Source organism: Alosa pseudoharengus, unplaced genomic scaffold (assembly GCF_046254945.1).
Source record: "Alosa pseudoharengus isolate Yale_2024_CS ecotype anadromous, Long Island Sound unplaced genomic scaffold, YU_APseudo_1.1 YU_APseudo_1.1_scf_22, whole genome shotgun sequence".
Classification (NCBI taxonomy): Eukaryota; Metazoa; Chordata; class Actinopteri; order Clupeiformes; family Clupeidae; genus Alosa; species Alosa pseudoharengus.
The window spans coordinates 18,451,722-18,479,221 of record NW_027468680.1 but is presented as its reverse complement, the minus strand read 5'-3'; the positions used below and the strand labels follow the sequence as shown (position 1 = coordinate 18,479,221).

Genomic DNA, 27,500 nt, shown 5'->3' with positions numbered 1-27,500 from the left:
ACTAACAGGAATACTCACTGTAGTTTCATACATGCTTAGGCTACCCATTCTGCAGTGGCTTCAATTCTGATGTGTCTATAAAATGAATCTCACACATGCATGTATTATTATTGTGACATGACCTCTGCTTTAAATAAGAATGAAGGATAAAACCCAGCTGACACAGTGAGGTAACAGTTTTTGAAAACATTCCTTTCTATAACTATGTTTTATTAATAGATTTTACAAGCTCCAGCAGCCTTGGGGAAAAGCGATGACTTCATCACTTCATCAAAACTTCAGAGGGATCTAATGTGTTTTTTGTTTGTGTGTGTCTGTGTCGAAGGGTGAGTTGTGATGAATCGATGTGTATGTGAGTCGAGTGGTGATAGGGCCAGCTCAACTAGCACTCTATGTTTCAATACTCAGGACAAGCTTCCCAAATTTGACACACTCACACAACACACACACGTATCGCCCCCTCCCCCCCCCTACACACACACACAAACACAATTTCACAATAGGTGTGAGCAGGCATTCTTGGGTTGTATTTATTTGGTGTAAACAATTAATTGACCGAATAAATCAATTACCTAGGGACACGACCTTGCCTGTGGTCTGGCCATGTGTGTGTGTGTGTGGTGTGTGTGTGTGTGTAAGGGATGGTGGGGGTGTCTGTCTGGGGGTTCACACTAGGTTGCTGCAGTGAGTCAGTATTGGACTTCCATACCCCTGGCACTGGACCAGATGGCTTTTTTCTGAAACAACACACACACTCACAGACCTGCTCTCTCTCTCTCTCTCTTACACACATACACACACACACACACACACACACACACACTAAATAACTCACGTCCTAGTCTCTGCACTTGCAACACTGTCTGCTTACAAAGCAGCTCCCTAAGAATTTGACTCAACTCCATTTATTTTCTTTTTTTACTCTCACTCGCTCTCACAAACACACACACACACACACATTCTGAGAGTGTATGTAGGCAACTTTTTCTCGCACACTTTTGCCCTGATTGCTCAGTGTCTATATACCAACACTGCTAAGTATATTGTATATAGTGTGTATGTGTGTGTGTTTTCCTGTGTGTGCAAATGCATGAGCATAAGCCTGTGTGTGTGTGTGTGTGTGTGCATGCACTCTGCGACATCAGTCCCAGTTACACTCTGTCTTGTCCTCTGCCTCTGCCCTTTCTCTCCTCTCTCTCTTTCTTTCCCTTCCTCTCTTCTTCTTCTTCAGACTTCCCTGTCCCTCCCAGCTCTCTCATCACAGTTCCCCTTCCTCTCTCTCTATCCTACTATCTCTCTCCCATATTCTCTCTCTCTCTCTCTGTACTAATCTCTCTCCATCCACTCCCACACTGCATAGCCCCCCACACATGGATAAACCGTATCCAGTATCTATTTCTCTGGCTGACTGGCTAAGCATCTGGGCTTAGAGAAGGTGGCAGATCTTCCCTCTGTCCCACAAACTGCTATCTGCCAGGGCATTACTTCCCACATTCTCTTGCAGGAACAGGAGACTACGAAGACCCCTGTGATGTGTGTATGTGTGACTGAGTGTCTGCGTGTGTGTGTGTTTGTGTGAATGTGTGTGTGTGGGTGTGTGTATGCTTGTGTGTGTGAGTGTGTGTGTGTGTGTGTGTGTGTGTGTTTGTGCGCATGTGTGTGTGTGAGAGAGAGTGTGTATGTCCTGGACCAGTAGTGAAGTTGCATGGTTCTGGTCCCTTCAGGTGCGGTGATGGAGTCAGGGTGGTGAGGTGTGTGAGAGGATGATAGCAGGATTAAAATGGGGCTTCAGAAAGGAAGCAGAGATTATAAACACTCCTAGAGGGGTGGCAAAGAAAGTCACTCTCTCCTTCTGAATATCTCCCTCTGTCACAAACACACACACACACACAAACATACTGGGACTATTGCACATACAAATGCACATGTACGCACACACATTCTCCCTCATTCTCTCTCTCTCTCTCTCTCTCAAACACACACACTCACACACACACACACACACACACACACACACACTGTGGCTGGTACAGAGTGGGGTGCTTCCTTCTGCAGCTATCCAGGCTACAGCTCCAGTTCTTCTCCTCTCTGGGATGCCTGGCCTGGTTTGGGCTATTTGTATCCTTACCGTGAATAGACGAGTGTGCTCCCGTGGGAATGGCCTATCGACTTTCCGAAGCGATTGAAACGGAAGTGGCTCCGCGAGGAACGACAGGCTTGATAAAAATAATTACTGTGTCATCACAATCACACGTGTGACAGGTCGGAGACAAAGAGGACGCACAGGTCACGAGTGAGGTGTCCTAGCAGTCAGTAAGTTAGGGAAGCCACTACGGAGGTGTGTGTGTGTGTGTGTTTCAGTGTATGTGTTTCTCTCTATATGTACCAGGCCCGGAGTGGGTAATCGGGAGAATTCCCGGTGGGCCGCTTCACTTCTGGGCCGGTCGACGGAAAAATATTGACATTTGCCAGTATTTGCCACGTTAATCTATCTTCTCTTAAAATAGGCTACACACGTTCGCCTTCTATGCCTAACACCGCAGCCTCTGCATGGGTTGTTCTCCCCTCCCAAGAAGAGTTAATTGGTTGGGTCCATATAGCCCGTCTTTTCTAAAAAGTTTTCTCAGATACCAGCCGGGCCCTACCGTAGTGATAGCGTCATGGAGGATGGATGGTAGAAAGAGGCCACGAGGGACTGAAAAGGCCAGGTAAATAAGACGAAAAGTATTGGAGGAAAATGCTGCCAAATATGCCAAGCTTCCAGATTTTTTTTTTTAAGAAGAAGACAGACATAATAGTGGCAACTGGTAAAGAGAGATAGCCATGATTATAGCGGCGTAATTATTGGGCTAATACTGGACGTTGTAGCGTTGTCAACCTATTCGCAAGCAACATATTAAATGAATTAAAATATTAGCCTTTTTGTATCATCCAATATGGCGATTCATAGACTTTGCAAATATTATGCAAATATTGATAACAAAACTCAAGCTTGATCTGTGCATGCAGTAGCCTAGGCCGAAAACAAAAGTAGCCTCTAAGCAGCAGATCAGCAGTCCCCAGCTGAAAATGATGAGCCCGAAATTAGCTATGACTAGGGACAAGTAGAAAGGTTAATAGAGTTAACCATATGATTTAAAGTTATTTTATGTAAGAAAGAACAGTAGGCTATGACAGGCTATGACAACAGTAGGCTATGACAGATCAACCTATATAATTGTTTGCTCAGAAGTGTGGGTGTAGTAAAGGAGAAAATCACCAAACAACAACATGATAGCTGACCCATGCAGAATAAACATGTAAACAATACAGTAGTTCAATCTGCCTCTTAGTGGAATTTTGGGATACATTTCAAATGCTTTATTTCTTCCTTCCTGTTTTTGTTAACTTATCAACCTATCCTTGTGGAATGATGGAATATTGGTAGCCTATAATAAAAACTATACAGGATAGTAAGAGCTGAAATGTTGCCTTATTTATCAAATGTCCACCGCCACTAAAAAAGTGGGCCGGTCTTGGGCCTGAAACTCCCGGGCTGAAAAGTGGCCCCACTCCGGCCCTGATATGTACTATATGCCTCTGTGTGTGTGTTTATGTGTGTGTGTATGTGTGTGAGAGAGAGAGAGCTCTAAATAGCAGTCTATGATAGTGTAGGGATATCCACCTCTAGTTATTTCTGGTTTTGAAGACAAATGTATGATGTCAGTAAAGTGTACTGTTTGTTTGTGCAGCTGTTGTGTTATTCAGTTCAGCAACAATGTTCATACTCTTGCTTTACAGCTATGCAAACTGGTGATTAAGCTTCTGGTCAGCATATTATTGATGTTGTAAGGGTTATATTGATTTGATCTTACTACATTAGGGGCTCTACTGCTATCAGCTGTTGGCATCAGTGTTTTAGTGATGTCATTTGATACATCTCAGATAAGAAGAGGCCCGAGCAACACACAAACACACACAGACGCACGCACGCACGCACGCAGCATGCTGTCTCCTCTATTCACATCACATGATGATTGATCACCTCTAGACAGAGCTTATGTGTATGGCTGTATGGTAAGCTAGTACCTCTCTATCAGAAGCAGACTGATTACCTAATGTTCTAGATGTCATGGCATGAGATGACATATCGATTATGTGTAAATATGTTTGTATGAGTGGAAATCAGATAATAATCCTCTATGTTATGTCGATATTTCACATTTATATAAGCACTTTTACAGCAAACACTAATAGTATTGTTTGGAATCTTGAATCTTGGTCACCTCTCTGCTCAAAGAGCTACAATGCCTTAGGGAGAACAATCTCAGGTCTTCAATTAGAAGGCCATTAATTATTTCATTGATTGATACAAGGCTTGGCTTTCACAGCATGATTGTTTGTGTGTTTGTGTATATATGTATGTGTGTGTGTTTATGTGTGTGTGTGTGTGTGTGTATGTGTGTGTATGTACGTGTGTGTGTGTATGTGCACGTATGTGTGTGTGTGTGTGTGTGTGTGTGTGTGTGTGTGTGTGTTTTTGTGTGTGTGCGCGCATGCACACGTTTGATGGGTGGAGATTACTGCTGCTAAAGAAATCTGCCGTCGTTCCGTGTAACCATAGTGACCAGCCCATGGTGTCCAGAGGAGAATAAGGAATCTGGAGCTGTGGAAGCCGACAGCCACAGTCACTTTCACTCTGTGGCTACAGGCCCACCAGTCTGTCCAACAATTTAGAACTGCCTATGTGTGACTGCTCTCACTCTTGGTCTAGCTGTGCTTTTGTGAAGAGTAGACAGAAAGAAAAGACACCTTCATAGCAAGACAGAGAGAGAAAAAAGGAGGGGGAGAGAGAGAAAGAGAGGGATATAACAAAGGATTGAAGAGAGCAAAAATGAAAGAGAAGATTTGACTTGTGACAGCACTCTGATCGAGTGGAAAACACAGGGACAGACTTCTAACGACTGGATTCCAATTACTCAACACACACACACACACACACACACACACACACACAGGCACAAACACACACACACACACACACACACACAGACACACACACAGACACACACACAGACATACCAGTCGTGGCTGCTGTCACACATCTTTTTCTGTGTGTCCATGTGTGATCAAGAAAGAGAGTGTGTGTGTGCATGCATGCGTGCGTGTGTGTGTGTGTGTGTGTGCGCGCGCACATGTATTCAGATGGTCTGGATTCCCTCTCCGAAGCAATTGAGCAGTGCAGTGGAGTTGCCTTAATGAGGTCCATAGGGAACTGCAAGGGAAAGACTGAAGACATATCGAGCTTTGTGTATGTGGGCAAATGTATGATTGTGTGTATATCCCCATTTACAGGCTGAATAGATCTGAAATATTTTAAGATATACAGTATCCAATTATGTGCATCAAACATGTCCCTTAAGGGTAATGTACTAACAGTGTCTCTGTATAACTGTGCGGTTGTGTGTGTGTGTTTGTGTGTGTGTGTCTATGTCTGTTTGTCTCTTAATCAGAAAACTTTAAAACACACAATACTCTAACCGTCTGTTTTAATTGTTTAAATGTACCCTTTAAGTAATATGTTGTTGTGTGTTTTTTATCTGGAGTTTATAAATCTGTAAATGTATCTGTAAATAAGGTTATATAGTCTTGATCTTTAACATTCTCACTCCATAACTTATGTAGACTAAAGCAAACTGATGCAATGACCCCGACTAGGACTGAGTTATGGGACTGACCTGATCAAGGCCAGGTCTATTCCAGCCTCTGGGGCTAACTGACCCATCTAAGCTGGCTGAGCATCAACCCTTTCCATTAGTAAATATATTGCAGCATTCTCTATTGCCTTTCATACAGAATGCGCACATCAGGACTCTGGAAATGTGTGTGTGTGTGAGTGAGTGAGTGAGTGTGTGTGTGTGTGTGTGTGTGTGTGTGTGTGTGTGTGTGTGTGTGTGAGTGTGGGTGTGAGTGCGAGTGTAAGTATGAGTGTGAGTGTGAGTGTGAGTGTGTTTGAGTGTGTGTGTGAATGTGTGTGTGTGTGTGTGTGTGTGTATGTAAGTATTAATTTCATGGATCAGGCAAGCGTGAAATTATAGCCAGTTTTTCGATGTCTCTCGTAACCTCTTCTGCTTGTGTCACCTCAGTTCCATGTAAACAAAGAATTTCATGTGATTCCAGTCAGAATACCTCCACCACAATGTCACATGGATACAGAGATTACTGATCCATTTTACACCAGCCCACACACCAACTGACATACACATACCCTCTCTCTCCATCCGCCCACCCATCCATCTATCCATCCATCCATCCATCCGCCTCTCTGTCTTTCTACTCAGCAAAGTGATGTCCTCAAACAAAACATTATTAATTGTGTTCACTCGTGTTTTGTAAAAACAGTTGTCAGGACACAGATTCATCCTAATTACATCTCCTCAGTATGGAGGTGTTTTGTGTTCAGCAGAACAATGACTCACATGTGAATCCCATACACTGGAGACATTAGGCCTATATACGCTGTCAATATTACTCACACTCCTACATACACAGACTGCAACACACAGGCATACACACACAAACACAGACACAGACACACACATAAATAGTATGAAGATTGATCTGATTGTGGACAGGTTGATATGATATGAAATGATACCTCCTTCCATCATTTAAGATTTCATGTTTAAAACATGAATCCAGAAAAAATGAATTAGAGTCCCAAAATCTTTCTCCCTGTAAGTGTGTGAGTGGGTGTAAGTGTGAATGTGCCCATGTGACAGAATTCAGACATTAACCATCCAGTGAATAATTAATCTGATAAATCCCACACACATTGGAGAGGAAGAGCACTGAAGTGAAACACCATCTGCCCATCCTCGGGCACACACACACACACTCAGACACTCACATGCATTTGCACACACAAATGCACACACACACACACCCACCCACATACACACACACACACACACACACACACACACACACACACACACATACACACTCGCACACACACACACATGGCTCCAGTTTGGGGCTTATAAAGATACCTCTCCCAATATGTGTCTAATTACCACACACACCTGCTCAGGGGGGTTCTGATAGATGAATCCAAACCTAAACACTAAACCCCGAGCTGTTACTGTAACCAGTGCGCTGATCTGGAAAGAAGTAAGGAGAGAGGCCCGTTTGGTCTTTATTATGTACACCCAGTTAGGCTTTCTAGGAAATCTGTGCTGGTTAATGCATATCTAATGGGAGCATAATGTTGAATATCTGAGTGGTTGAGCCTTATTGCATGAGTTAGAGAGAGAGAGAAAAAATAATGTATGAGAGAGAGTGAGAGAGTGTAAAAAGAGAGATAGAGTGAGCGAGAGAAAGAAAGAGAGAGAGAGAGAGCGTATGTGAGTGTGTTTGTGTGTGCGTGTGTGTGCTTAAGATAGAGGAAGAGGGAGAGAGAGAAAGAACAAGCTTGTGTGTGTGTGTGTGTGTGTGTGTGTGTGTGTGTGTGATGATGTGTGTGTCTCACCTTGAGTTTGTGCTCGTGCTCTTTGTTGACGCGTGAGAGCAGCTGGGCTTTGCGGCGATTCAGAGCATCGATCAGAGCGTCACACTGGGCCACCAAACACGCCTCAAACTCCACACCGTTCTCCTGAGTGCACGTGCACACACACGTACACACACATGGAAAACATATTCATGCACACAAACGCAAACACACACACACACACACGGAAAACATACACACACACACACAAACAGAGAGATACAGATGAGAGAGGAAAACACAGATTGCACAGATGCAATTAGTATAAAACAGAAACACAAGCTACAAAATATGACAGAGCAGTAAACATATGACAAAGAAAGAAATACAGAATAAGAGACAATGAAAGAAAACAAAGAGATACTGAGGTATCCTGAGACAGGAAGAAAGAGGCAGTCAGTAAAAGGGTGAACAAAATAGTATGACACATGCAATCATATCTGCAGACAAGAATGAGTCTCACTGTCGCCCCACAGTGCACTTGTAGAATGCTGTGAACTCAACTGCACCCTTGACATCCCTCATCTGAAGTCATAGTCAGACGTGAAATGCTCTGGATGAATCCCCCTCTTGTGCTGGCAGTGTGGACGAGCCCCGAGCTGGACTGCATGCCTCTCTAATAGTTTAAGTGTCCTTCCTCCATCTTGTACCCTTCTGCTCTATGTAGGACGTGAGGTGTCATTCTGAACAGATTGGTACGACATTAATGTGTCCCCTGCCCCCATGCAGGTGGTGGACCAGCAGAAGGGCTGAGACCTGGCTGGAGGGTTGCTTCTGGCTTTCTCTATCTCTCTCTCTCTCTCTCTCTCTCTCTCTCTGACTTTCCCCTCCATCTGTCTCCCCTCTTCGTACTTGATCTACTTGATCATTCCTTTTTCTAAATCCCACTCTTAATGCCTTAAAGTGCATGTGTGTGTGTGTGTGTGTGTGTGTGTGTGTTTGTGTGTGTGTGTGTGTTCTACCTGGATATGCTGCACCATGTTTCTGAGCTGCACCAGGAACTCTTTGGCCTCAGTGGCACGGTCAGACAGCCCATTGAGAGCCTGAGACAGCTGGCCCTGAAGACAGGAAGACATACACACAAGCAGTAAGATACATGTCAACATTAGTGTGTGTGCGTATGCGTGTGTGTGTACGTATGTGTGTGTGTGTGTGTGTGTGTGTGTGTATTTGTACAGGCATTGTATCACAGCTCTGATAAGCAATAAGAGAGCACAAATATTCACTGAGCACTTGACCAATATATAGCAGGATGGAAAAAATTTTCCTCTGAAGAATAAGCAAACACACCACCTGACCACCAAGTTAGGTCAGTGTGATGGTCCATGTGATGACTACTGCCACTTCTGTCGTGAAACGCACTCGTTGAACCTTTCCTTGCGGTTAAGGGGACCCAGTTTCTATCCGGTTACGTAAACACCCATCCCATCGGACAATGCCGAGGATCAGCTGATCTCGGATCAGGTACTGTACATAGTTTCCACACATGCAGCAACTTTTACCCACTTTTTCTGCCCACTCAGGAGAAGTGAGTTCCCATGGGTACCTCCAAGAGGCAAGTGCTTCCTGTTTGAGACAGGAAGTGCGATGGCAGGTGTGATGACACATTAACAGTCATGCTTGGAGAGAGGATGGAGAGAGGCGTGACTGAGCAGGGGTCAAACTCGAGTGAACGAGTGTGAGGATGAGTGTGTGTGGACAGACATTTTAACACAGAGACTCTAAAGTGCACAGATTCCCCTTGTGTGTCTCTGTGGAACTGAGTTTTTGTGTGGACGCATAAAAAAACACCCGGCTACATATGGACATGGGCAAAGAAAGAAAGAAAGAAAGAAAGAAAGAAAGAAAGAAAGAAAGGTGAAATAGAGAAAGAGAGAAAAAAGTTACTGTAGTTGGTTAGAGGGAGAAAGAAATGTAGATAAATGGGGGTAATTATAGAAAGGGAGAACAGAGATGGAGGGAGGTACAAAGGGAGAAAGAGACAGAGATAGAGATAAAGAAAGTTGTTTTTGTTGAGAAGGATAAAGCGGAAAGTGGGAACGCTGGTCTTCATCCGGTCGGAAAACCTTGGGCATCCGGAGCAGCTTCGCTCCCGCACTGAGAGGTACATGGAGTGTGAAACCGCTGTCCAAACAGCGTGCACATACACACAGCTCTCTCTCTCTCTCTCACACACACACACACACACACACACACACACACACACACACACACACACACACACACACATTCACAGACAAGCATACACTCAGTCCTCCCTCCCACTCTCTTGTTCACCCACACAGGCACAAACATTGCCACTGTCGCACAAACACACACATCCTCTGCGCTCTCTCTATCTCTCACACACTCACTGCAGACCCTCTGGTGTGAGAGAATGACAGAGTTTGTTTGAAGAAGACCGGAGACACTCCACCTTTGACCTCGGGCTTTGGGAAAAGACCACAGAGTATGTGAACACGCACCCAGTGCACCATGGGAGAGAGGACAGCTGAGCAAAGAACAGGAAACATTGTGTCCTGCAACACACACACAAGCACATGTACAACTATCCACACACACACACACACACACACACACACAAAAGTCTGCTTGAACGTGATTGTGTACATCTCAAAATATAAAATCTCAAATCTGCAAATACCAACTACTAACAGAAAATGAGTAACCTTTCCGCTGGCACTGTGGGGCAGAAACATTTAAAAAATCACACACACACACACACACACACACACCATGAACTGAAAGGTATTTCCACATGACCATACATAATGCACAAAAGCTAAACTGTTGGTTTTTAACAGTCTGCATCCCACTCAATCTGCAGTCAGTCAACATCAAAGTTATATAAAGCTCCAACCTCTCTGCCTCACATATCAACCCACCCACCCACACACACACACTCTCACACACAGTTCAAGAGGCCCCACAAACCCACACAATCTGTCTATATGAATCTATTCAATCTCCTATCGTGTCTTATCATTGTGACACATTTCTAATCTTAAAGACCCACACATTATACGGATTAATTTTTGGAGTATTTCATGCGCACACACACACACACACACACACACACACACACACACACACACACACGTCACAACTGTTTAAATTGAACATCACGCATGTGTCAGCAACCAATGGCATCCTCTCCTCCCCCTGTCTGAGCTCCTGTGGTCTCTCTCTTTCTCTCTCTCTCTCTCTCTCTCTCTCTCCCTCTCTTTCTCTCTCTCTCTCTCTCTCTTTCTCTCTCTCTCTCACTCTGTGCTCTGTCTCTCCCCAGCCACCTCTCCTCCTTGTCAGACCCTGATGGATGAGGGCCGATTCAGGTAGCATTCCTTCAGAATTCACAAGCAGAGCAGGTGGCACATTTATACTGGGCATGTGTGAGTGTGTGTGTGTGTGTGTGTGTGTGTGTGTGTGTGTGTATGCTCATGTGTGTGTTTGCTTTCGTGACAGTCATGGCACATGTATTTGCATATATTTCTGTCATGGGAGACCTGGTAAATTTCTTGAATTTCCCCTTGGGGATCAATAAAGTATCTATCTATCTATCTATCTATCTATCTGGTGTGTGTGTGTGTGTGTGTGTGCAATATTTGTGAGACTGAACAAGTATTTTCTAGATGTTGGTATTGCCAGTGAGCTGGAGGAAGACAGCCATCCCTGAGTCATCCCTTGGCCAGGCAGCTGCTGTCTCACCACAATGGAGCCTAATCAAATCAGAAATAACATAGACTCTTCCTTCTTTTTCGCCGTGGCAACCTCAGAACTGGCCAATTAGAGTTGCTCCTCAGAGGCTCTCCTGCCCTGACAAACTTGGCCCCGGCCAATCAGAACTCTTTCTGATACAGGGGCCTGGAGGAGTTGTTCAGGGGAGAACCCAGGACTGCGTTGGTGTGGGAAGCCAGCTGTACTAACACACTAAATGCCATGGCTGGTGCCTGCAGAGATGCCATCAGCTGTTAGTAAATAAATTCATAAACATCAAACCTTAAGAAGGCCTACAGTGGGAAACATAACTCACTGGTGCATGACAGAGTGTGTTTCTTTGTGTGTGTGTGTGTCTGTATGTGTGTATGTGTGTGTGTGTGTGTGTGTGTGTGTCTGTATGTGTGTATTTGAGTGTGTGTGTAATTGAGGATTTTGAAGCCTGCTTTCCTCCCTCTGCAGTTCTGCATGGCCTGTTTTTTTTTCTAAAGAGGGTGCCTCTCTGCTCTTTTCTCCTCTTTTTGGAGTTGTTTCACTGAGGCGAGCACCTCGCCCTCATTTCTCTTTACCGAGAGCCTATATGCAGGGCAAGATCCATCCCCCTGCTCTCTAAATGGGCTGAAGCAATCACATCCAGCCCCTTTTAAATGATGAGAGATTAATCTTTCCCTGCATTCTACGAGAGGTGGGGTAATGGTTTCTGTAATTACATGGCTAGGAGTGCTGCTCAGCATGCAAACTTCACTCAAAGCTCCAGGGGAAGACACACACACACACACACACACACACACACACACTTACAGATATACACATATATGCACAGACAAATCTACATGTACATACACACATACTCTTTCCGCCACTCACCCACACACACACACACACACAAACCCCATGGTCTCATTCTGTGTGCATCATTCTGTTTTTCTGTCGGGGAAGAAGGGAGCACAGAAACGAACCGATCAATCTGGAGGACAAGCATCTCCAGGAGGCGTCAGAAATCATTTGGATACAACCCACCACAAGTGGCACCCACCCACATACGCTCCCTCACTCACTCACTCACTCACTCAGTCACACACACACACACACACACACACCCACCCACATACGCTCCCTCCCTCACTCACTCACTCAGTCACACACACACACACACACACACACATACGCTCCCTCACTCACTCACTCACTCAGTCACTATCTCTCTATTTTTCTGTCTCTCTCTCTCACACATACACACACACACACACACACACACACACACACACACATACACGCACACACACACACACAAACAAAGACACACGCATGTGCCTAAGAGCTACTCTGTCCACACTAATGGTCAATCAAATGAGGCATCTCACACACACAACAAATTACACCGAAGCAAATGAGACCATGTACCACAACACTTCCCATAATTCTTATTCCACACACACCAAATCAGACAGGGTCCTCAAGCTTCATTAGCTTCATCTGAATATAAATTAAAATGCAAATTCACATCAGATCACCTCGTAGGCATCCTTCACAGATCACAAGGTTTCCGAAGGGGGTGACCCACAAGGTCTCCATAAGAGGAAAGTTTCCCAAGAAAATGTAACTTGCGTGACTTGAGTGCGCCACACGACTAAGATGGCTGCTCTCTGAGTTTGTGAGTTAGGATTTGGTATCAGGGAAGTAACAGTGGGCGTCTCGCTGACTTGGAACAGATGGATGTCTCCTTCAAGAGAGAGCAATATGCTCAAAACAGCAGGATGCTTTCATGTGGGAGACCCAGACAAAAAAACAAAACAGATAGAAATTATTATTAGCAGACACTGTTCTGAGTGTATGTGTGTGTGTTTGTGTTTGTGTGTGTGTGTGTGTGTGTGTGTAAAATGCCTCTAAGCGCTCTGTCTCATTAGATCATTACAAGCCACCTCTTGGTCAATCCATAATTAATCACATCTTCACATAATTCATCAGCTCCATACATCATTCACACAGTACATGATCTCTCAGGGGACGTCCAAGCTACAGTCTCACATTACTTAGGAAGCGTGGGGAAGGAGACAAGTCAAACAGGCCTGTGTGAACACAACTGATACTGGCTTATGAGATGAGTATAGTCCATTATCAAACAGTGTAGTGCAAAGAAATGAGCAAGACAACCTAGATAGATAGATAGATACTTTATTGATCCCCAAGGGGAAATTCAAGCCTAAACCTAGCTTTGACACCAAATTCTGTGAGATAGTGTGATACACAAACAGACCTGATAGAGTCTGTTTATAAAACAGATAGTGTTTTTCCTGGCATATTGAAACTGTGTGTGTGTGTGTGTGTGTGTGTGGCATGGGGACAGGCAAGCTCACTAAATTTAGCATACAAATCATGTGTGGACTTGTTTCACTCCAGGCCTACTTTATAGTGTGATACTACTTTGGCCTTTGGGAAATGTGTGACAAATACCACACACTGACAGAGAAACACACACACACACACACACACACACACACAAAACATTTCATGTTCGCTCTCGCCTACCTGCCACACACTACACACATGCAGAGAGACATACAAAGACCCAAGGCTGAATAGGCTACATTTTGTTGACATGAAGCTGTGGAAACACACAGGCAGGTCAGGAAAAATCTCCAGACCACCTCGACACCTTCACACACACTCTCCCTGACACACACACACACACACACATAGAGAGTAATGACTAATGAGCTGAGATTATAGAGAACTACCTTTCTTCGACCTTATAAATCTGGAAATTCTATTTCATTCTGAACATCTATTTCTCGAAGTGCATGTTGTTTAGGAACATTCTTTGATTAGCTGACTATACCCGACTCAGTTACTCAGCATCCTTATCATCTGCTGAGCCCAATCAAGTGTTTTACTGCATGCACAATATTGATCAGATGGGTTTTTATGAGACAGAGTTTAGAATGCCATGTCCAAGCACTCTGACAAATGTATCCTCCAACAGGGCCAGAAAAGAAACTGTAGATTTTATTTTTCATATTTTACATTAGGCCCACACACTTCATGGTGGTTGCAGTTGTCTTGCTCCATATGTAGTGCTGTCCCTGATAACAACAACAGAATAAAAATGTGTTTTTCTAAGGTATGGTGGAGGAAGTAGTATTAAGTAATATTTATTTCCTGTTCTCTCACTCCTCTTCCTCTCCTCTCATTTCTCCTGCCCTGTACCCATCATGTTCCTTCCCTCCTGATGTCTTTTTTTAACACCCTTCCCTCTCTCTGTCGCCCTCCCTCCATCTCTTTCGCATTAAAGCAGTGTTTACACCGTTAATCTCTTCAGCGCTTCGCCGCGGGGGTGACATAAAATATCACCTTCCGTAGCCGAGCGCAATAACAACAGCCTCCTCCTCCTCCTCCTGTTCTCCTCCCCCAAATCTCTCTTCGTTAATTCCACCCCCCCTCTCCCACCCCTGCCGCCCCCTGCTGCCTCATACTCCCCTCTATTCTCTTTTGTTTTCTGTGTCCTCCTCCTCCTCCTCCTCCTCTGTGTTGGGCTGGATGTGTGGAGTGGTTCTTTGGGGCCCTGAGCTTGGGGATGGAGCTATTCTGAGCCGCCCGGATTGGGGAGCCTCTTCCTCTCTTCCGCATGACCCCGTTACTAGCACTGCCTGAGCCTCGAAAATGAACCGCACACACACACACATGCACGCGCGCACACACACACACATGCGCGCACACACACACACACACACACACACACGCGCACACACACACACACGCACACACACACACACGCATACACACACACACTCACTCACAGGGCATTGCCACTTTATATCACACACCTGAGAAATTATTTCACACTTTGCCGCTAAACTCTGAGCCATAGCAGTAACTGTGCTGTTAATATTTTTCTCTCAAAACACATCGGTAGGTCATTCATCAGGAGTTTGGAGGCTGGAGGTTTGAAGGTGTGAAACTTCTACACATGCAAAACCCCTTCCCTTCTCATTCCCTTCCCATGGGGCTGATATCAGGAGAGAGGGTGTCTGTGCTCTGTAGCACAGTTCTGTGGAGTTGCAGTGAGCACACCTAAGAAGTGGCCACTGGATGGCCAAAAGAAGATGTGAGTGAGATAGATAGATTTACACCTCATCATAGCCAGGTATATGATCCTTGTGTAGTTGTGTGTTTCCCCAAAAATATGAGCTATCTTTTGGAACACACTAAGCAACCATGGTGGCCAGAGAAGGGAGGGTAACAATTTGGAAACTGTACCTCACACCCGTAATGTCTGACTCTGAAATAGTTACGACGCAGTCCAGCTTCAGCGCCTAGCTGGGATGCTAAACCAGATCTCCACCCCCACACATCAAGAACCAGCCTTCATATCAGAGTCCATGTTATCCCTCATGCAGAGCCCACATTACAGAACAATACTACACACTCAGCATCAATCGCCACGCAATACAGTACAAGCTGAGCAGCTCCCTTGAAAGGTAAGATTAAACATGCCTTCCAGTCCCTGCTTTGCTTTTAGTGGTTATGAGTCACCTATTTAATCACCAAAAGCCACCCATGCTGAGCCACTGTGGGCTGTTAGAGTTTTTTTGCAATTTCCGTTGCAAAACATATTGGGTGGTTGGGAGGAAGCACCTGCTTCCAGCTGACTGAGTGCTCCTCATCAGCACAAAATGAACGGAGAGGGGGGCGCAACACAACTACCGGTACCTCCAACTCCCTCACAAACACCCCAAAGCAGAATACTGTCCTAGTACAAATTATTCTAGAGCAATTTTTTTGTGAAACATAACTGCAGGGGTAGAGGACCTTACGAGTCTGTGACTAGACGAAAAAGCATCTGCTAAATACCAGTCACTGAAATACAAAAATACAAAAAAATTCACTTGAAAGTGACCTAAAAGGGTTTATCTATCTTTAGACTACTGATGGTCTGTTTGAAAAGATCAATGTCCAGAGGGGACCCTTCATAAGACACTTCGGATCTCGACTTTTGAATGGGGAAGCAGGCCCTCAGTTCCTGACCAGTGTGTGCAGAGGTCCAGTGTGTGCAGAGGTCCAATGTGTCCTTTGTTTGGCTGAGTAGAGGGGAGGTCAGTGCACTGGGGCTCTCTCACAGAGAGAGATGGCGCGTTGCCCTTGGGCAGTGGGGAGTATCAGTCTTTGTGTCGGGATGCATGCTATTTTAAGGATCATGCAGTGGACACAGGCTCGCTGGTGAGTTGGCACATGCACACACGCACACACGCACGCACACACACACACACACACACACAGGCATACATACATATAGGGACAAACACACACACCGAAACACACACACAGATCTGCACAGCGGGGTGAGTCTGTGGGATAGCAGGCTCCTGCTGCCTGGCTGCCTGTCAGAGTTTTAACCACATTAACCCAGAAAGCCCAGAAGCCCATAGACATCTCCTTTCTTCTTCCCACCACATCTCTCTCTCTCTCTCTTTCCCACTTTCTCTCTCTCTCTCCCACTCTCGCTTTCCCACCATTAATTTTTTATCTTCCAATATCACTCCTTCATCTCCTCAATCTATGTTTCCTTTTGCTTCTCATCTTCTGCCAGCTATTTCCCCTTCTTCCTTTTTCCCTCTCACTCCATCTCCACTTCCCTCCATTCAGCTCCCCTCCCCTCTCTCCTCCTCCCTCTCTTCTCCCCTCTCTCCTCCTCCTCCTCTCTCCTCCCCATAAAGGCTTTGTTCCTCACCTTGGCTTCAGGAGCACGGTGTGTCAGGTGGTGTCCAGCGCTCCACACAAAGACAGCGCGCTTGCCTTTATCTCAGTTCCACACAGAGGGGGAAGCGGCTGTGTCAGTGTGTGTCAGAAACCTCACAACACAACACAACACAACACAACACAACACAACACAACACAGCACAACACAGCACAGCACAACACAACACAACACAACACAACACAACACAACACAACACAACACAACACAACACAACACAACACAACACAACACAGCACAGCACAGCACAACACAACACAACACAACACAACACAACACAACACAACACAACACAACACAGCACAACACAACACAACACAACACAACACAACACAACACAACACAACACGCCTGCAATCACACAGTGGGGGAGCCTGGACATCTTTTGTGCACAGAGTGAGGGACAGACACACACACACACACACACACACACAGATATGCCGACATACAGGCGCGGATACAGACAAACACACACTGTGCTTGTCTGGTTAAGAAGGGGACGAGATCAAACGCACAGAGGCGTGAAAGAGCATCAGAGCCAACAGAGGGAGAAGCTCCTTCCTGAAGATGCTTATAAAATTACTAGTGTGTGTGTGTGTGTATGTGTGTACGCTTGTGCAGCAGTGTGTTGGTCTGTATATGTGTGTAAAAGCATAGCGGGGGGTCAAAATCTGTTCTGTTTTCTTTTGTAGTTTTTTTCCCCTCATTTCTTTTGTGTGTGTGTGTGTGTGTGTGTTTTGTGCTGGGCCTCCTGCTGAGAGCATCCTGTTTTGTCTCTTAGAGCTCCCTGCATCTATGGAATGATAAAATGTGTGTGTGTGTGTGTGTGTGTGTGTGTGTGTGTATGTGTGTGTGTGTGTGTGTCCACATTTGAGTGTGTGTCCTTGGCGTAAAATGTGATTAGTATCTGAGTGATCAGGTTTTCAGTTCACCTGCTTGTCTTCACTCGCTCCTGATGCCACAGATGACATCAGTGTACCTTCCTCTATAGGGTTCAAAAGCTCCAGGAAAGATCTCTCTCAAGCTCGTCAAATTGTGAGCGCTGATGTGAAACAAAAAGGTCTTTAAAAAGCCATTTAACATTACCACTGAAGCATGATGTACGCTTTCCTCACATATTATTTATTTATGTGTCGAAGTAAACTATCTGGGCTAGATTAGCTTTACTCTAAAGTAAGAGTGGGCAGGGGACAAAAAGACATATCATGTAGCAGAGATGTTTAAATGCTTCCGCTCTGGGGAGATATCAAGTGACACACACACACACACACACACATGCACACACTCACTAAGGCTCTTAGGTTTCGGGAGAGTCTAAAACAGGCTTGTGAGAGATGGAATCAATTAGCCATGCAGTTGACGCGGTCAGCCACTAAAGTCACGCTCAGAGGGGAAAGATAAGACATGGTCAATCACACACTGTCTTTACAGTGGCTACACACCTTAGGACACACACCACACACACACACACACACACACACACCACACACACACACACACTTCATGTCTCCTTCTCCTTCTCTCCACTGTTTGCCCACTCTGAGTCACGCCACCCACTCCAGACGTGCAGGTACATCCAGTTCTGAGCTAACTGCACATAATGGCTCATCATCACCACGCAAAAACAACTAGAAAAAGAAAACAGGTGAAATTATTCACACGCAGTGCTGTATCATGGTCAGCTGCTAATTATGACCGCCGCTAGCGAAGCTAGCGAAGCGGTCATATAGGGATTGTCAAAGTTTTTTTTTTTTTTTTTTTTTTTTCCCCGTCATCTACTTCCTGAAATTTTGGTCAACGATACCCGGGGCACCGAAACACCAGGGCACATGAAATTTGGTGGGTATGTAGCCCCACTAGACTTTTACGGAAAAATTTCGTTTGGTCCCCGGGGGCCACTCCCCCTCCGCGCTGGGCCCCCCGAAACCCAAAAAATGCAGTTTTTCCTCAATAACTACCTGAACCGTGGCACCGAGGATGAAGAAATTTTTATGGTATGTTGGTCTCAAGGGCCCACATCAACTTAGCCCATAATCACTCATTTGTGATTTGCACCCCCCCGGTAAAAAATGAAAATGCAATATCATTCTGCTTTAATCGCCCCTCTCTTCAGTAAAGACGTTCAGAACTGCACCAAATTTTATGTGTATGATTAACCTGACATTCTCTGGGGGTATGCCAAGTTTCGTAGAATTTCATCCATGGGGGGGTCTAAAAAATTAAGTTATGTGTACATTTAGTGACTCTACACTCATTGGCCTGTAGATGGTGGTGCACACATATACACATGCACACACACACACAGGCACCCACATACTATCGGTATTAGAACGGCCGATACATAATTACAAATTCAGTAGGATTAAAAGAAAGCCAAAATAAATATTCATCATCATCATCATGGCTGCATTTCCAGTATTGGCGATAAGTAGTCGTTTGTCCACTAGATGGCGCATCGTTGCAGTGAGACGTAATTTTGTTGGAAGTTAATCTTAAATGGGTTGGAAAGACACTATGCTTCCTACAAGGACAAGACTGTAGGCTACAGTAGTTTACCGCAGAGAACGTCTAAGGGTAGGATGATTTCTGCATGACATGTAATTCCCATTTCCTCTTGAAGCCGAAATAAATCTGAGAATGTTTATCGGACATGCTTGTTTTTTACTGCAGGTAGGCTACGTTAATCCTATCAATAGCAGAACGTAGGTAAAATAATGTTACCGTTAGCATGGTTGAGTGATGGAGGCCAATTTGATTATTGATGTATTTGTAGAAAACCATAAATGCGTTTATAAGCTACCAAGCAAATCGATAACAGCACTAATTGTATCTTTCGACTGTCATCTCATTTGCTTATGACCATAACCTAGGCTACTAACAGGAGCTAAGTGAGTTAGCCACAACACGTTCGCTACGTGATGGTTTTTTAATGGAAAATATATAGGCTACCTGAAAGATAACCTGTCTATGATCCCGTGATGATCTACAATCTCCATTTAAACCAGATGTTTTAGAGTGCACGTTGAGATGTATTCAGGGCAGGGCTGTACCTACACATATTTGTTGCATGTGCTACAAAAATCATTCTTTGCGATGAATGATTTAGTACCAACGTTACAAGGGTCAGATACAGTTTTGCCTATGGCTATTCCGTGAGACTGAGGCGCTTTTTGTTTGTTCGAAGTGCGTGTTTAGGGTGTGAGAGGGGAGTCGATGTGCTTTGATTCCAGCTTGGTAGTTGTAGTCTATGCGATTAAAAAACACGTGTGTGTGAAGTATCCAAACAATGATAACGCTTTCATTATGGCTGCTTTAGCCACAGACCTTGAGCTACTGTACAGTGGGTTGGGTTCCGTTTAGAAGTGTCCACTTCATTCGCCCTTTCCGTGATTCACAGCTACGTGAAATGTATTACTACTGATATGCAAAACTATTAACTTTTTCGCCAAGAGGTGGCAGCTTGATACTGTAAGGTGTAAGCCATTGGTTCCAACGGAGATTTTATTTGGGTCGCCAGCATAGCCTAGCGACAATTTGTGTTGTGTAATAGGCCTAGCATAGGGCCTACCTTATATAGCTTATAGTTTGTTAACAGTCACGGTTTTGTCATAACTCCCTCTATGCATTTTTGCATTTAGAATAGCTCTAAAACCGGGGGGCGAACACGTCGCAGGGGGGGCGCCAGTGCGTGGATATCTCAATCGCAAAATTAAACAATATTTCTATCGGGCGCCTACCATGGACTAGGCTGGGTGAAAATCAAAAGATTGCGTCAAAAGATTGAGCTTAACCATTGACCTCATGGTTGCAAAATGCAAGGGAACATGAATCAGCATATTATTTGCACAAACAATAACGGAGAGTAGCTCTTCAACTTTGCCCGTTAAAATGTGTATGAACAGTCTCGCAACGCATTTCATGAAGGCCCTTTGGACATGTCAGTTATTTGCACCACTGGGAAAAACGGCATTTTGTTTTAGACTACTGGTATTTCATTTGTGCATTGACAATAAAGCTGAATATCATTTGAACTAGATGACTAAACTTATGCATATGTAGAAGAAGAAACATTCACAAAAATCCATGACATGACCTCTCTTCTTGATAGCTGTTGAAAACTGCATGGAACTGACAGGGATTGTTTTGTTTAATAATAAATAAATAAATACATTATGCTGCTACCTTCTGCTTTTCCCAAATACAATGTAGCCTACAGGTGTACCTTTCATCAGTCCAGTTGCAATGGATGGACTGTGATGAACTGCCCTACTTGTGATTGTTTAGAGATTTTAAAGGTTTTATAACAATGTTACAGATTTTTTGGCCCAGAAACAAATCTATTCACCTTTGCAGCGCCAGTAGGCTACTTTGTGTGCGGAATGTGTGCAAACACACATTTCAAACAAGCATACACAAAAGTTTCAAGAGTGAGGAATGGAGTAGAAGATGGAGACAAATTCATTAATATGATTTATTTTCGCGGAATGGATGTGCAGGACTGAGCGGCGGTCATATTTTGTACCGCTACGCGGTACATCTAGTTTACTCTACTTTACAAAAACATTTTGAGTAAATTGAGAGATCCCATCATCTCCCTTAAACTCTCTCTCTCCCTTTCTCTCTCTCTGTGTCGTTCAAATGTCTACATAACTAAACCTGGTATAAAATGAGACAGATCAATACAAAACCATACAAATGTGCACATTAACCAGTTTGTGTGTGTGTGTGTGTACATATATCTATATATGTATATATATGTGTGCGTATGTATGTGTGTGTATGTGTGTGTGTGTGTATGTGTGTGTGTGTGTGTGTGTGTGTTTATGTATGTGTGTGAATGCGTATCTGCATGTGTATGTGTGCGCCTTTGTGTGTGGCTGTGACGAAAAAAATCAATGCTCATAAAAATCGAGTGAGATAGATGCAGAAAGAAATAGGGAAAGAGAGAAAGATCAATAGACAGAAAAAGAATGGGAGAGAGAGAGAGAGAGAAAGAGAGAATGAGAGAGAGAGAGAGAAAGAGAGAATGAGAGAGAGAGAGATAGAAATGGAATGAACGAGATGGCTCACATGCCCATTGATGACTGCTGTTCATCCACATGGGACAGAGTGAATGGCAGCTGCAATGGAAATCATTATAGTGTTTCACTCCACTGTGTCTACTTCATTACTAACCCTTTATGTTTAACACACAGATCCATCCCATGTCAGTCTCCACCTAACCACATTTACATGAAGTCAACACTTTATCCGTCGCTGCAAATTAAACTTTCATAATGTTGAGACTACACATCGCTATCTGGGAACACAACTAAGTGACTTGTGAGTTTCAGTACATACACTGTATACTGTAATTCCATAAATAGTCAACTGGCATCCATGCCTGCTAAGCACATAATACATGAAGGCATTTTCCACATGTTTGATGGTAAACCAGGGGAGGCATACATGGCAGTATGGCAGCTGTAAAAGAGGAATGCCTGTGGTCGATAGACTGCTATCATTCTCTCAATCAAGCTCTCCTATTACTCTGTCAAGAACATCAACCTTGCTACAATTAATTTCATATCCACCACATACACGTATTATCTGAGCTATTTTTGTTCTTGTCAAGAGATAATATCACAAGGCAGCTATGTAGGAAACTAGAGCTTAAACTTCAAACCATCAGGCCTGCCAAGCAGCAGCAATGAAAAAAACCCTGGTAGGGTGAGGACTTCAGTTGGGAATGGATTCCAACTTCAAATACAAAGCCCACCTGTTTCAATTCAACATGCTTCTCAGTCTCCTGAGTGCAGAAGGACAGACATGAGGGCATGTGATGATGGAAGAGTGGCTGCTGCTGAGAGGGCTGAGGAACACTGTCGAGCTCCGCTGGGTACGCCTGAGGAGAGGAGTTTCTACAGGGAAGGGAGCTGGATCCCTTATATCTCTGGGGCTGGAACTCGGAATGATCTACTCTATCTATCATTTGTGCCATGGAAGTGAAACGTTGCAAAGAAACACATGGACTTAGCGGACTACTTGGACGTGTGTCCAGTTGGAGTGGAAGTGAGAGACAAACACACAGAGAGGATTGGATTGGAGGGCATCTGTGTTGACAGATGCCGTGGGCCAGAAGGCCTCTCTATCAGGCCTGTCTCTGGCCTGCTTCACTGTGCCCCTGCTTTAGACTCTTAAAGAGATCTGCCCCCACACTCAGCAGTGAGCTCATTGGCCGAGACAGGAGCAGGTCAAAGGTCAAAGGGGCTATAATCACACTCTTTCTTCATCTCCCTCTCTCTCCCTCACTGTCGCTCTGTCCATCTCTCTCCATCTCCCTCTCTCGCTCACTGTAGCTCTGTTCATTTTCCTATCTCTCTCTCTTTCTAAAGTGATTGAAAAATGCTTTTTAAGTGAATAAGGACATCTACTGAACAAAGATGGTGCCTTTTGTGACTTCCATCTCTCCTCCTCCTCCCCTTGTCCCTTCTCCTTTCTTCCATCTCTCCTCCTCCTCCCCTTGTCCCTTCTCCTTTCTTCCATCTCTCCTCCTCCCCTTCTCCCTTCTTCCATCTCTCCTCCTCCTCCTCCCCTTCTCCTTTCTTCCATCTCTTCTCCTCCTGCTCCCCTTGTCCCTTCTCCTTTCTTTCGGCTCTCTGAGGGATAAGAGCATGGTACTCATCCACTCCCCACTGACCTTGTTTCTCATTCACAGGACACACTTCCCTCAACAATGTCAGCAGACACACACACACACACACACATGTGTGTGTGTGTGTGTGTGTGTGTGTGTGTGTGTGTGTGTGTGTGTTTGTGTGTGCATAAGTGTGTATATGTATGCGTTCGTTCCTACAGATCATGTCACTCACTGTCTGTGCTGCTAAATACATCACCAGGAAAACAGGCTTACAATGCCCCCCTGTGTGCGTGTGTGTTTGTGTGTGTGTTTGTGTATGAAGGGGCTGGGTGCAGGAAACAAGCGACAGGAAAGAAACAGCTGGAGACAGCTCTGAACACACACACGCACACACACACACACACTGAACTGAACCTATCAACTGACCTTGTCTATTTGAACACCAGCATGCATGCGGAAACCAAGCTTTAGGAGTATAAACATATCATCAGTAGCAAAACATTAATAATCCGATTAGTTTCTCAACTCAAAGCTTAAAATAACAAAACAAGCTTTGAATTGAGTGACTAACTTTGCTGCTTCGTTTCCCCTCACCAGCCATCCTGAGAGTCAACCAGCTAACCATTCCCTGACAGACAAACCAATCAATCTAGTCTACATGTTCAGGGTCATTAACTTACAATTCAATACACATACAGTATGTGCACAACAGGAGGGTGGTACATGGATGAAGCGTTAAGGCAAAGTAACCAAGTCTCACATCCAATATTCAATACAGTATGGGCTGTACTGTAGCACTACACTTAACTGACTGGGCTTGTGCCCAGAAAGCGGGGCATCCTTCATGTATGATAGAGGCATACTGTGGAAGCCCATTCAACATGGATGGGGAGCCAGGAGACTGATAGAATTAAACAAGGCCAGGCAATTTCACAGCCAATGGCTGCGAATCAGATTTCACACAATTTGTTCAATTGCACCGTCTGCAGCCTGGGTGATTGAGCATCCATCTTTGAGAGCAAAACATTTGCATTCATGTGTGAACGTGAAAAATGTGTTTAAGTGTTTGTGTGTGAGTGTGTGTGTGTGCATGTGTGTGCTGTGCGGAATACCCAAGAAATGCCCGCTGGTAATGCAAGATGCCCATGTATGCATTGCCAGTTCACTAAATGTGCATGTGTGTATGTGTGTGTGTGTGTGTGTGTGTGTGTGTGTGTGTGGTGTGTGCGTGCGTACGCGTGTTTGTCCATCTGTCAGTACTCTCCATACCCAGAGGCTTTGGATCTCAGGTCAGCAGCACACAGCCAGACAAAATGACACCCTAAAAAACAGGTGTCATGGAAACAAGAGCCATAGAGTGTTCCTCTTCTGACCTGCCTCAAGCGCACCCGAAAGGAAGGACAAGGAGAGAGAGACTGGCATTCAGGTTCGTCTTGATATGGGGCATATCGATGTCTGTGTCTGGAGTAGATAGCAGTATTTCCCATACATTGACTTATTTGTGGCAGCCCACCACAATATCACATTGACCACCACACAATGATTTTCCAGGTTGTACTACAGTGTGCTTAAATCTGTTAGCATCATAATCACTCTGCGCTAATTTGTTAAAAACTGTTGCATTCAAGTTAATTCTGCAAACCTACCACCACAAATAGAATACAATTCTGTGGGAAACACTGGATACTGTAGATACAAGAGATCTGATGGAAGCATGTTAACAGAGGTATGTAGATGGGAGAAGGGAAAGGCTTGTGAGTGTTATTATGACAGCAGTGCAAAAACATACTGGATTGAATGGATAAGTGAAATGATAAACCTCCCTGGCTGAGTGTGTGTGTGTGTGTGTGATAACTGTGCGATAACTCCTGTTGCTAAATCTGGCACTCTTCAGTGATGAGACTGTGTACTTGGAGAGAGCATGAGGCTGACAGCTAGTGTCTGCTCTTTGAAGTGATGGGGTAAAACTGCCCTTGTGGTACCCCTGGCCAGAAAAGAACATTGCAGAGTCAGAAACCATGTGTATACACCCATCCACACACACACACACACACACACACACACACACACACACACACACACACACACACACACACACACACACACACACACACACACACCAGCAAGACTCAATGTCATACCATGTTTATTTCAGATCAGAAAACACTACACTGACTGACAGCTGTTCTTCTGGCAGCTGGGAATCCTGTTGTTTTGGCAAACTAGACAGCTGATTGGCTAAATGTATGGAATCCAATCTGGAGTCCTGTCTCGGAATGCCCTTTCTGATCACACCGCCATAATTCCATTCGCCTGAAGGGTGAAACATGACCTGGTGACAGCCAATTTGTAATGTTATAACGCAGCATATTGCGTTACCCATCATTGTCTGAAGTTTAGGTTTTGCGGAGTGGCCAATCTTGCACCTGTTGCTGACAAGAACTCCCTTTATGGTCTGATCTTACAGGAGTCTGCTTGTGTCTCTGTGGCTGCTAGAATGACTAGCTACTCTCTACAATCCCAACACAAAAGAGGCCTATGTTGCCTCAAGTCACCATGGAGACACACCAACCCTCCCTTAGAGAGCACCTCCAGCAGCACCTCTGAAGTGGAAATAACATACAGCAACACAGTGGAGCCAAACAGTTGGAGAAGGACATTCACCTAAATGCACAGTAAAGTAAGTGACTGGAGGGTCAGTCAGTTGTATACACTTTTGGTTTGTGTGGTGTTCCTCTCCAAACTGCAGTTTGAGATTGCAGAGACAATTCCAACACAGGAACACAACTGTTTAGCTTACACACCAGAGTGCACAAAAACTCACTGATATGAATAAGAACACTGAAGAGAGAACCACTTCTGGCAGCTCAACAGGCTACCTTCACGTGACCTACAATCAGAATAGCCAAGGTTATTAGCCTCTTTCCACGCAGTGGACCACAACCATGTCGGTGCGTCAGCAACCAGCTTTTAAGGAAACGTTTCTCTGCATCTTCCACCGTTTGTCTGATGAACTGGATTAGAGAATCGCCTACCACCTCGACGTGACTTGAATTTTAGGAGCCGCGGCTGTCGTTGCTCACTACAGCGGCACGTTTCTGTGACAACTTATTTACGTAGGCTACCACCCAGATCACGGAGACTCCGGCGATAGCGCCTCAACAGTTTTCTGAATGTTTTTCATGCGGTCAAACCGCACAAGAACATTAGTACGTCGATATCCATGACCATGGATTTCAGAACAATGATTTGTGTCTGTATATTTGCGTAGCAGGCTTCACTTTTGAAACATGTAAATGGTCATGTGAATATCACTGTGAACGGTGTCTGGGTATTAGTGCTTTTCTTTGTAAAATGCCCATACCAAACACCATCACTTAAACAGTGGGTCATTGCGGAAGACCTGCTCTGGCTGTGACGTTTTGGGGACAGATTCTGATGCAGCACATTTACCTGCAAATCACTAATTCATGGTCTGCGGTCACTCATACGATTGTTTACGCATTTACCTTGTGCAATTTCCACATCGCCCCGAGAGCTTTGACTTCGTGCGTCGAGTGTTTGCCTTCCTCCAAGCACTGGTAACATACGGGCGTCTTGCACTGAACACAGTACATGCTGAGATTTTCCAACTCGTGTTCTGTGCAGGTGGATAGCTTTCGCGGGCTCGTCCGGCGGCTGATGCGGCCCTGAGCTGGGGGTACCAGACGGTGCTTGGCCAGCGGACCCCGCGGTGGGTGACACCGCAGCCGACATGGGTCGCAGTAGAAGACGTCACACTGCTCGCACATCACCGTGGCTTCCCTGGGGCTCTTCTCGCATAACTGACATTTAAGCGCTGCCGCTTTGCTCTGCTGGTACCGGTCGACCACCCCTTCCAGGAC

The 27,500-nt window shown here is 44.8% G+C and overlaps 1 protein-coding gene across 1 annotated transcript in view; it reads right to left on the bottom strand.

Annotated features, from left to right (window-relative positions):
• Positions 1 to 27,500, bottom strand: part of trim9 (tripartite motif containing 9) — a 40,918-nt gene that overhangs the window by 12,917 nt on the left and 501 nt on the right. Inside the window, exons 1-3 of the mRNA XM_076299928.1 lie at positions 27,126 to 27,500; positions 8,491 to 8,586; positions 7,511 to 7,633 (exon numbers count right to left, since the gene is read on the bottom strand). The exon at positions 27,126 to 27,500 is cut by the window's right edge and continues 501 nt beyond it. Of these exons, the coding sequence (XP_076156043.1) occupies positions 7,511 to 7,633; positions 8,491 to 8,586; positions 27,126 to 27,500 (594 nt within the window). The remainder of the gene's footprint in view (positions 1 to 7,510; positions 7,634 to 8,490; positions 8,587 to 27,125) is intronic.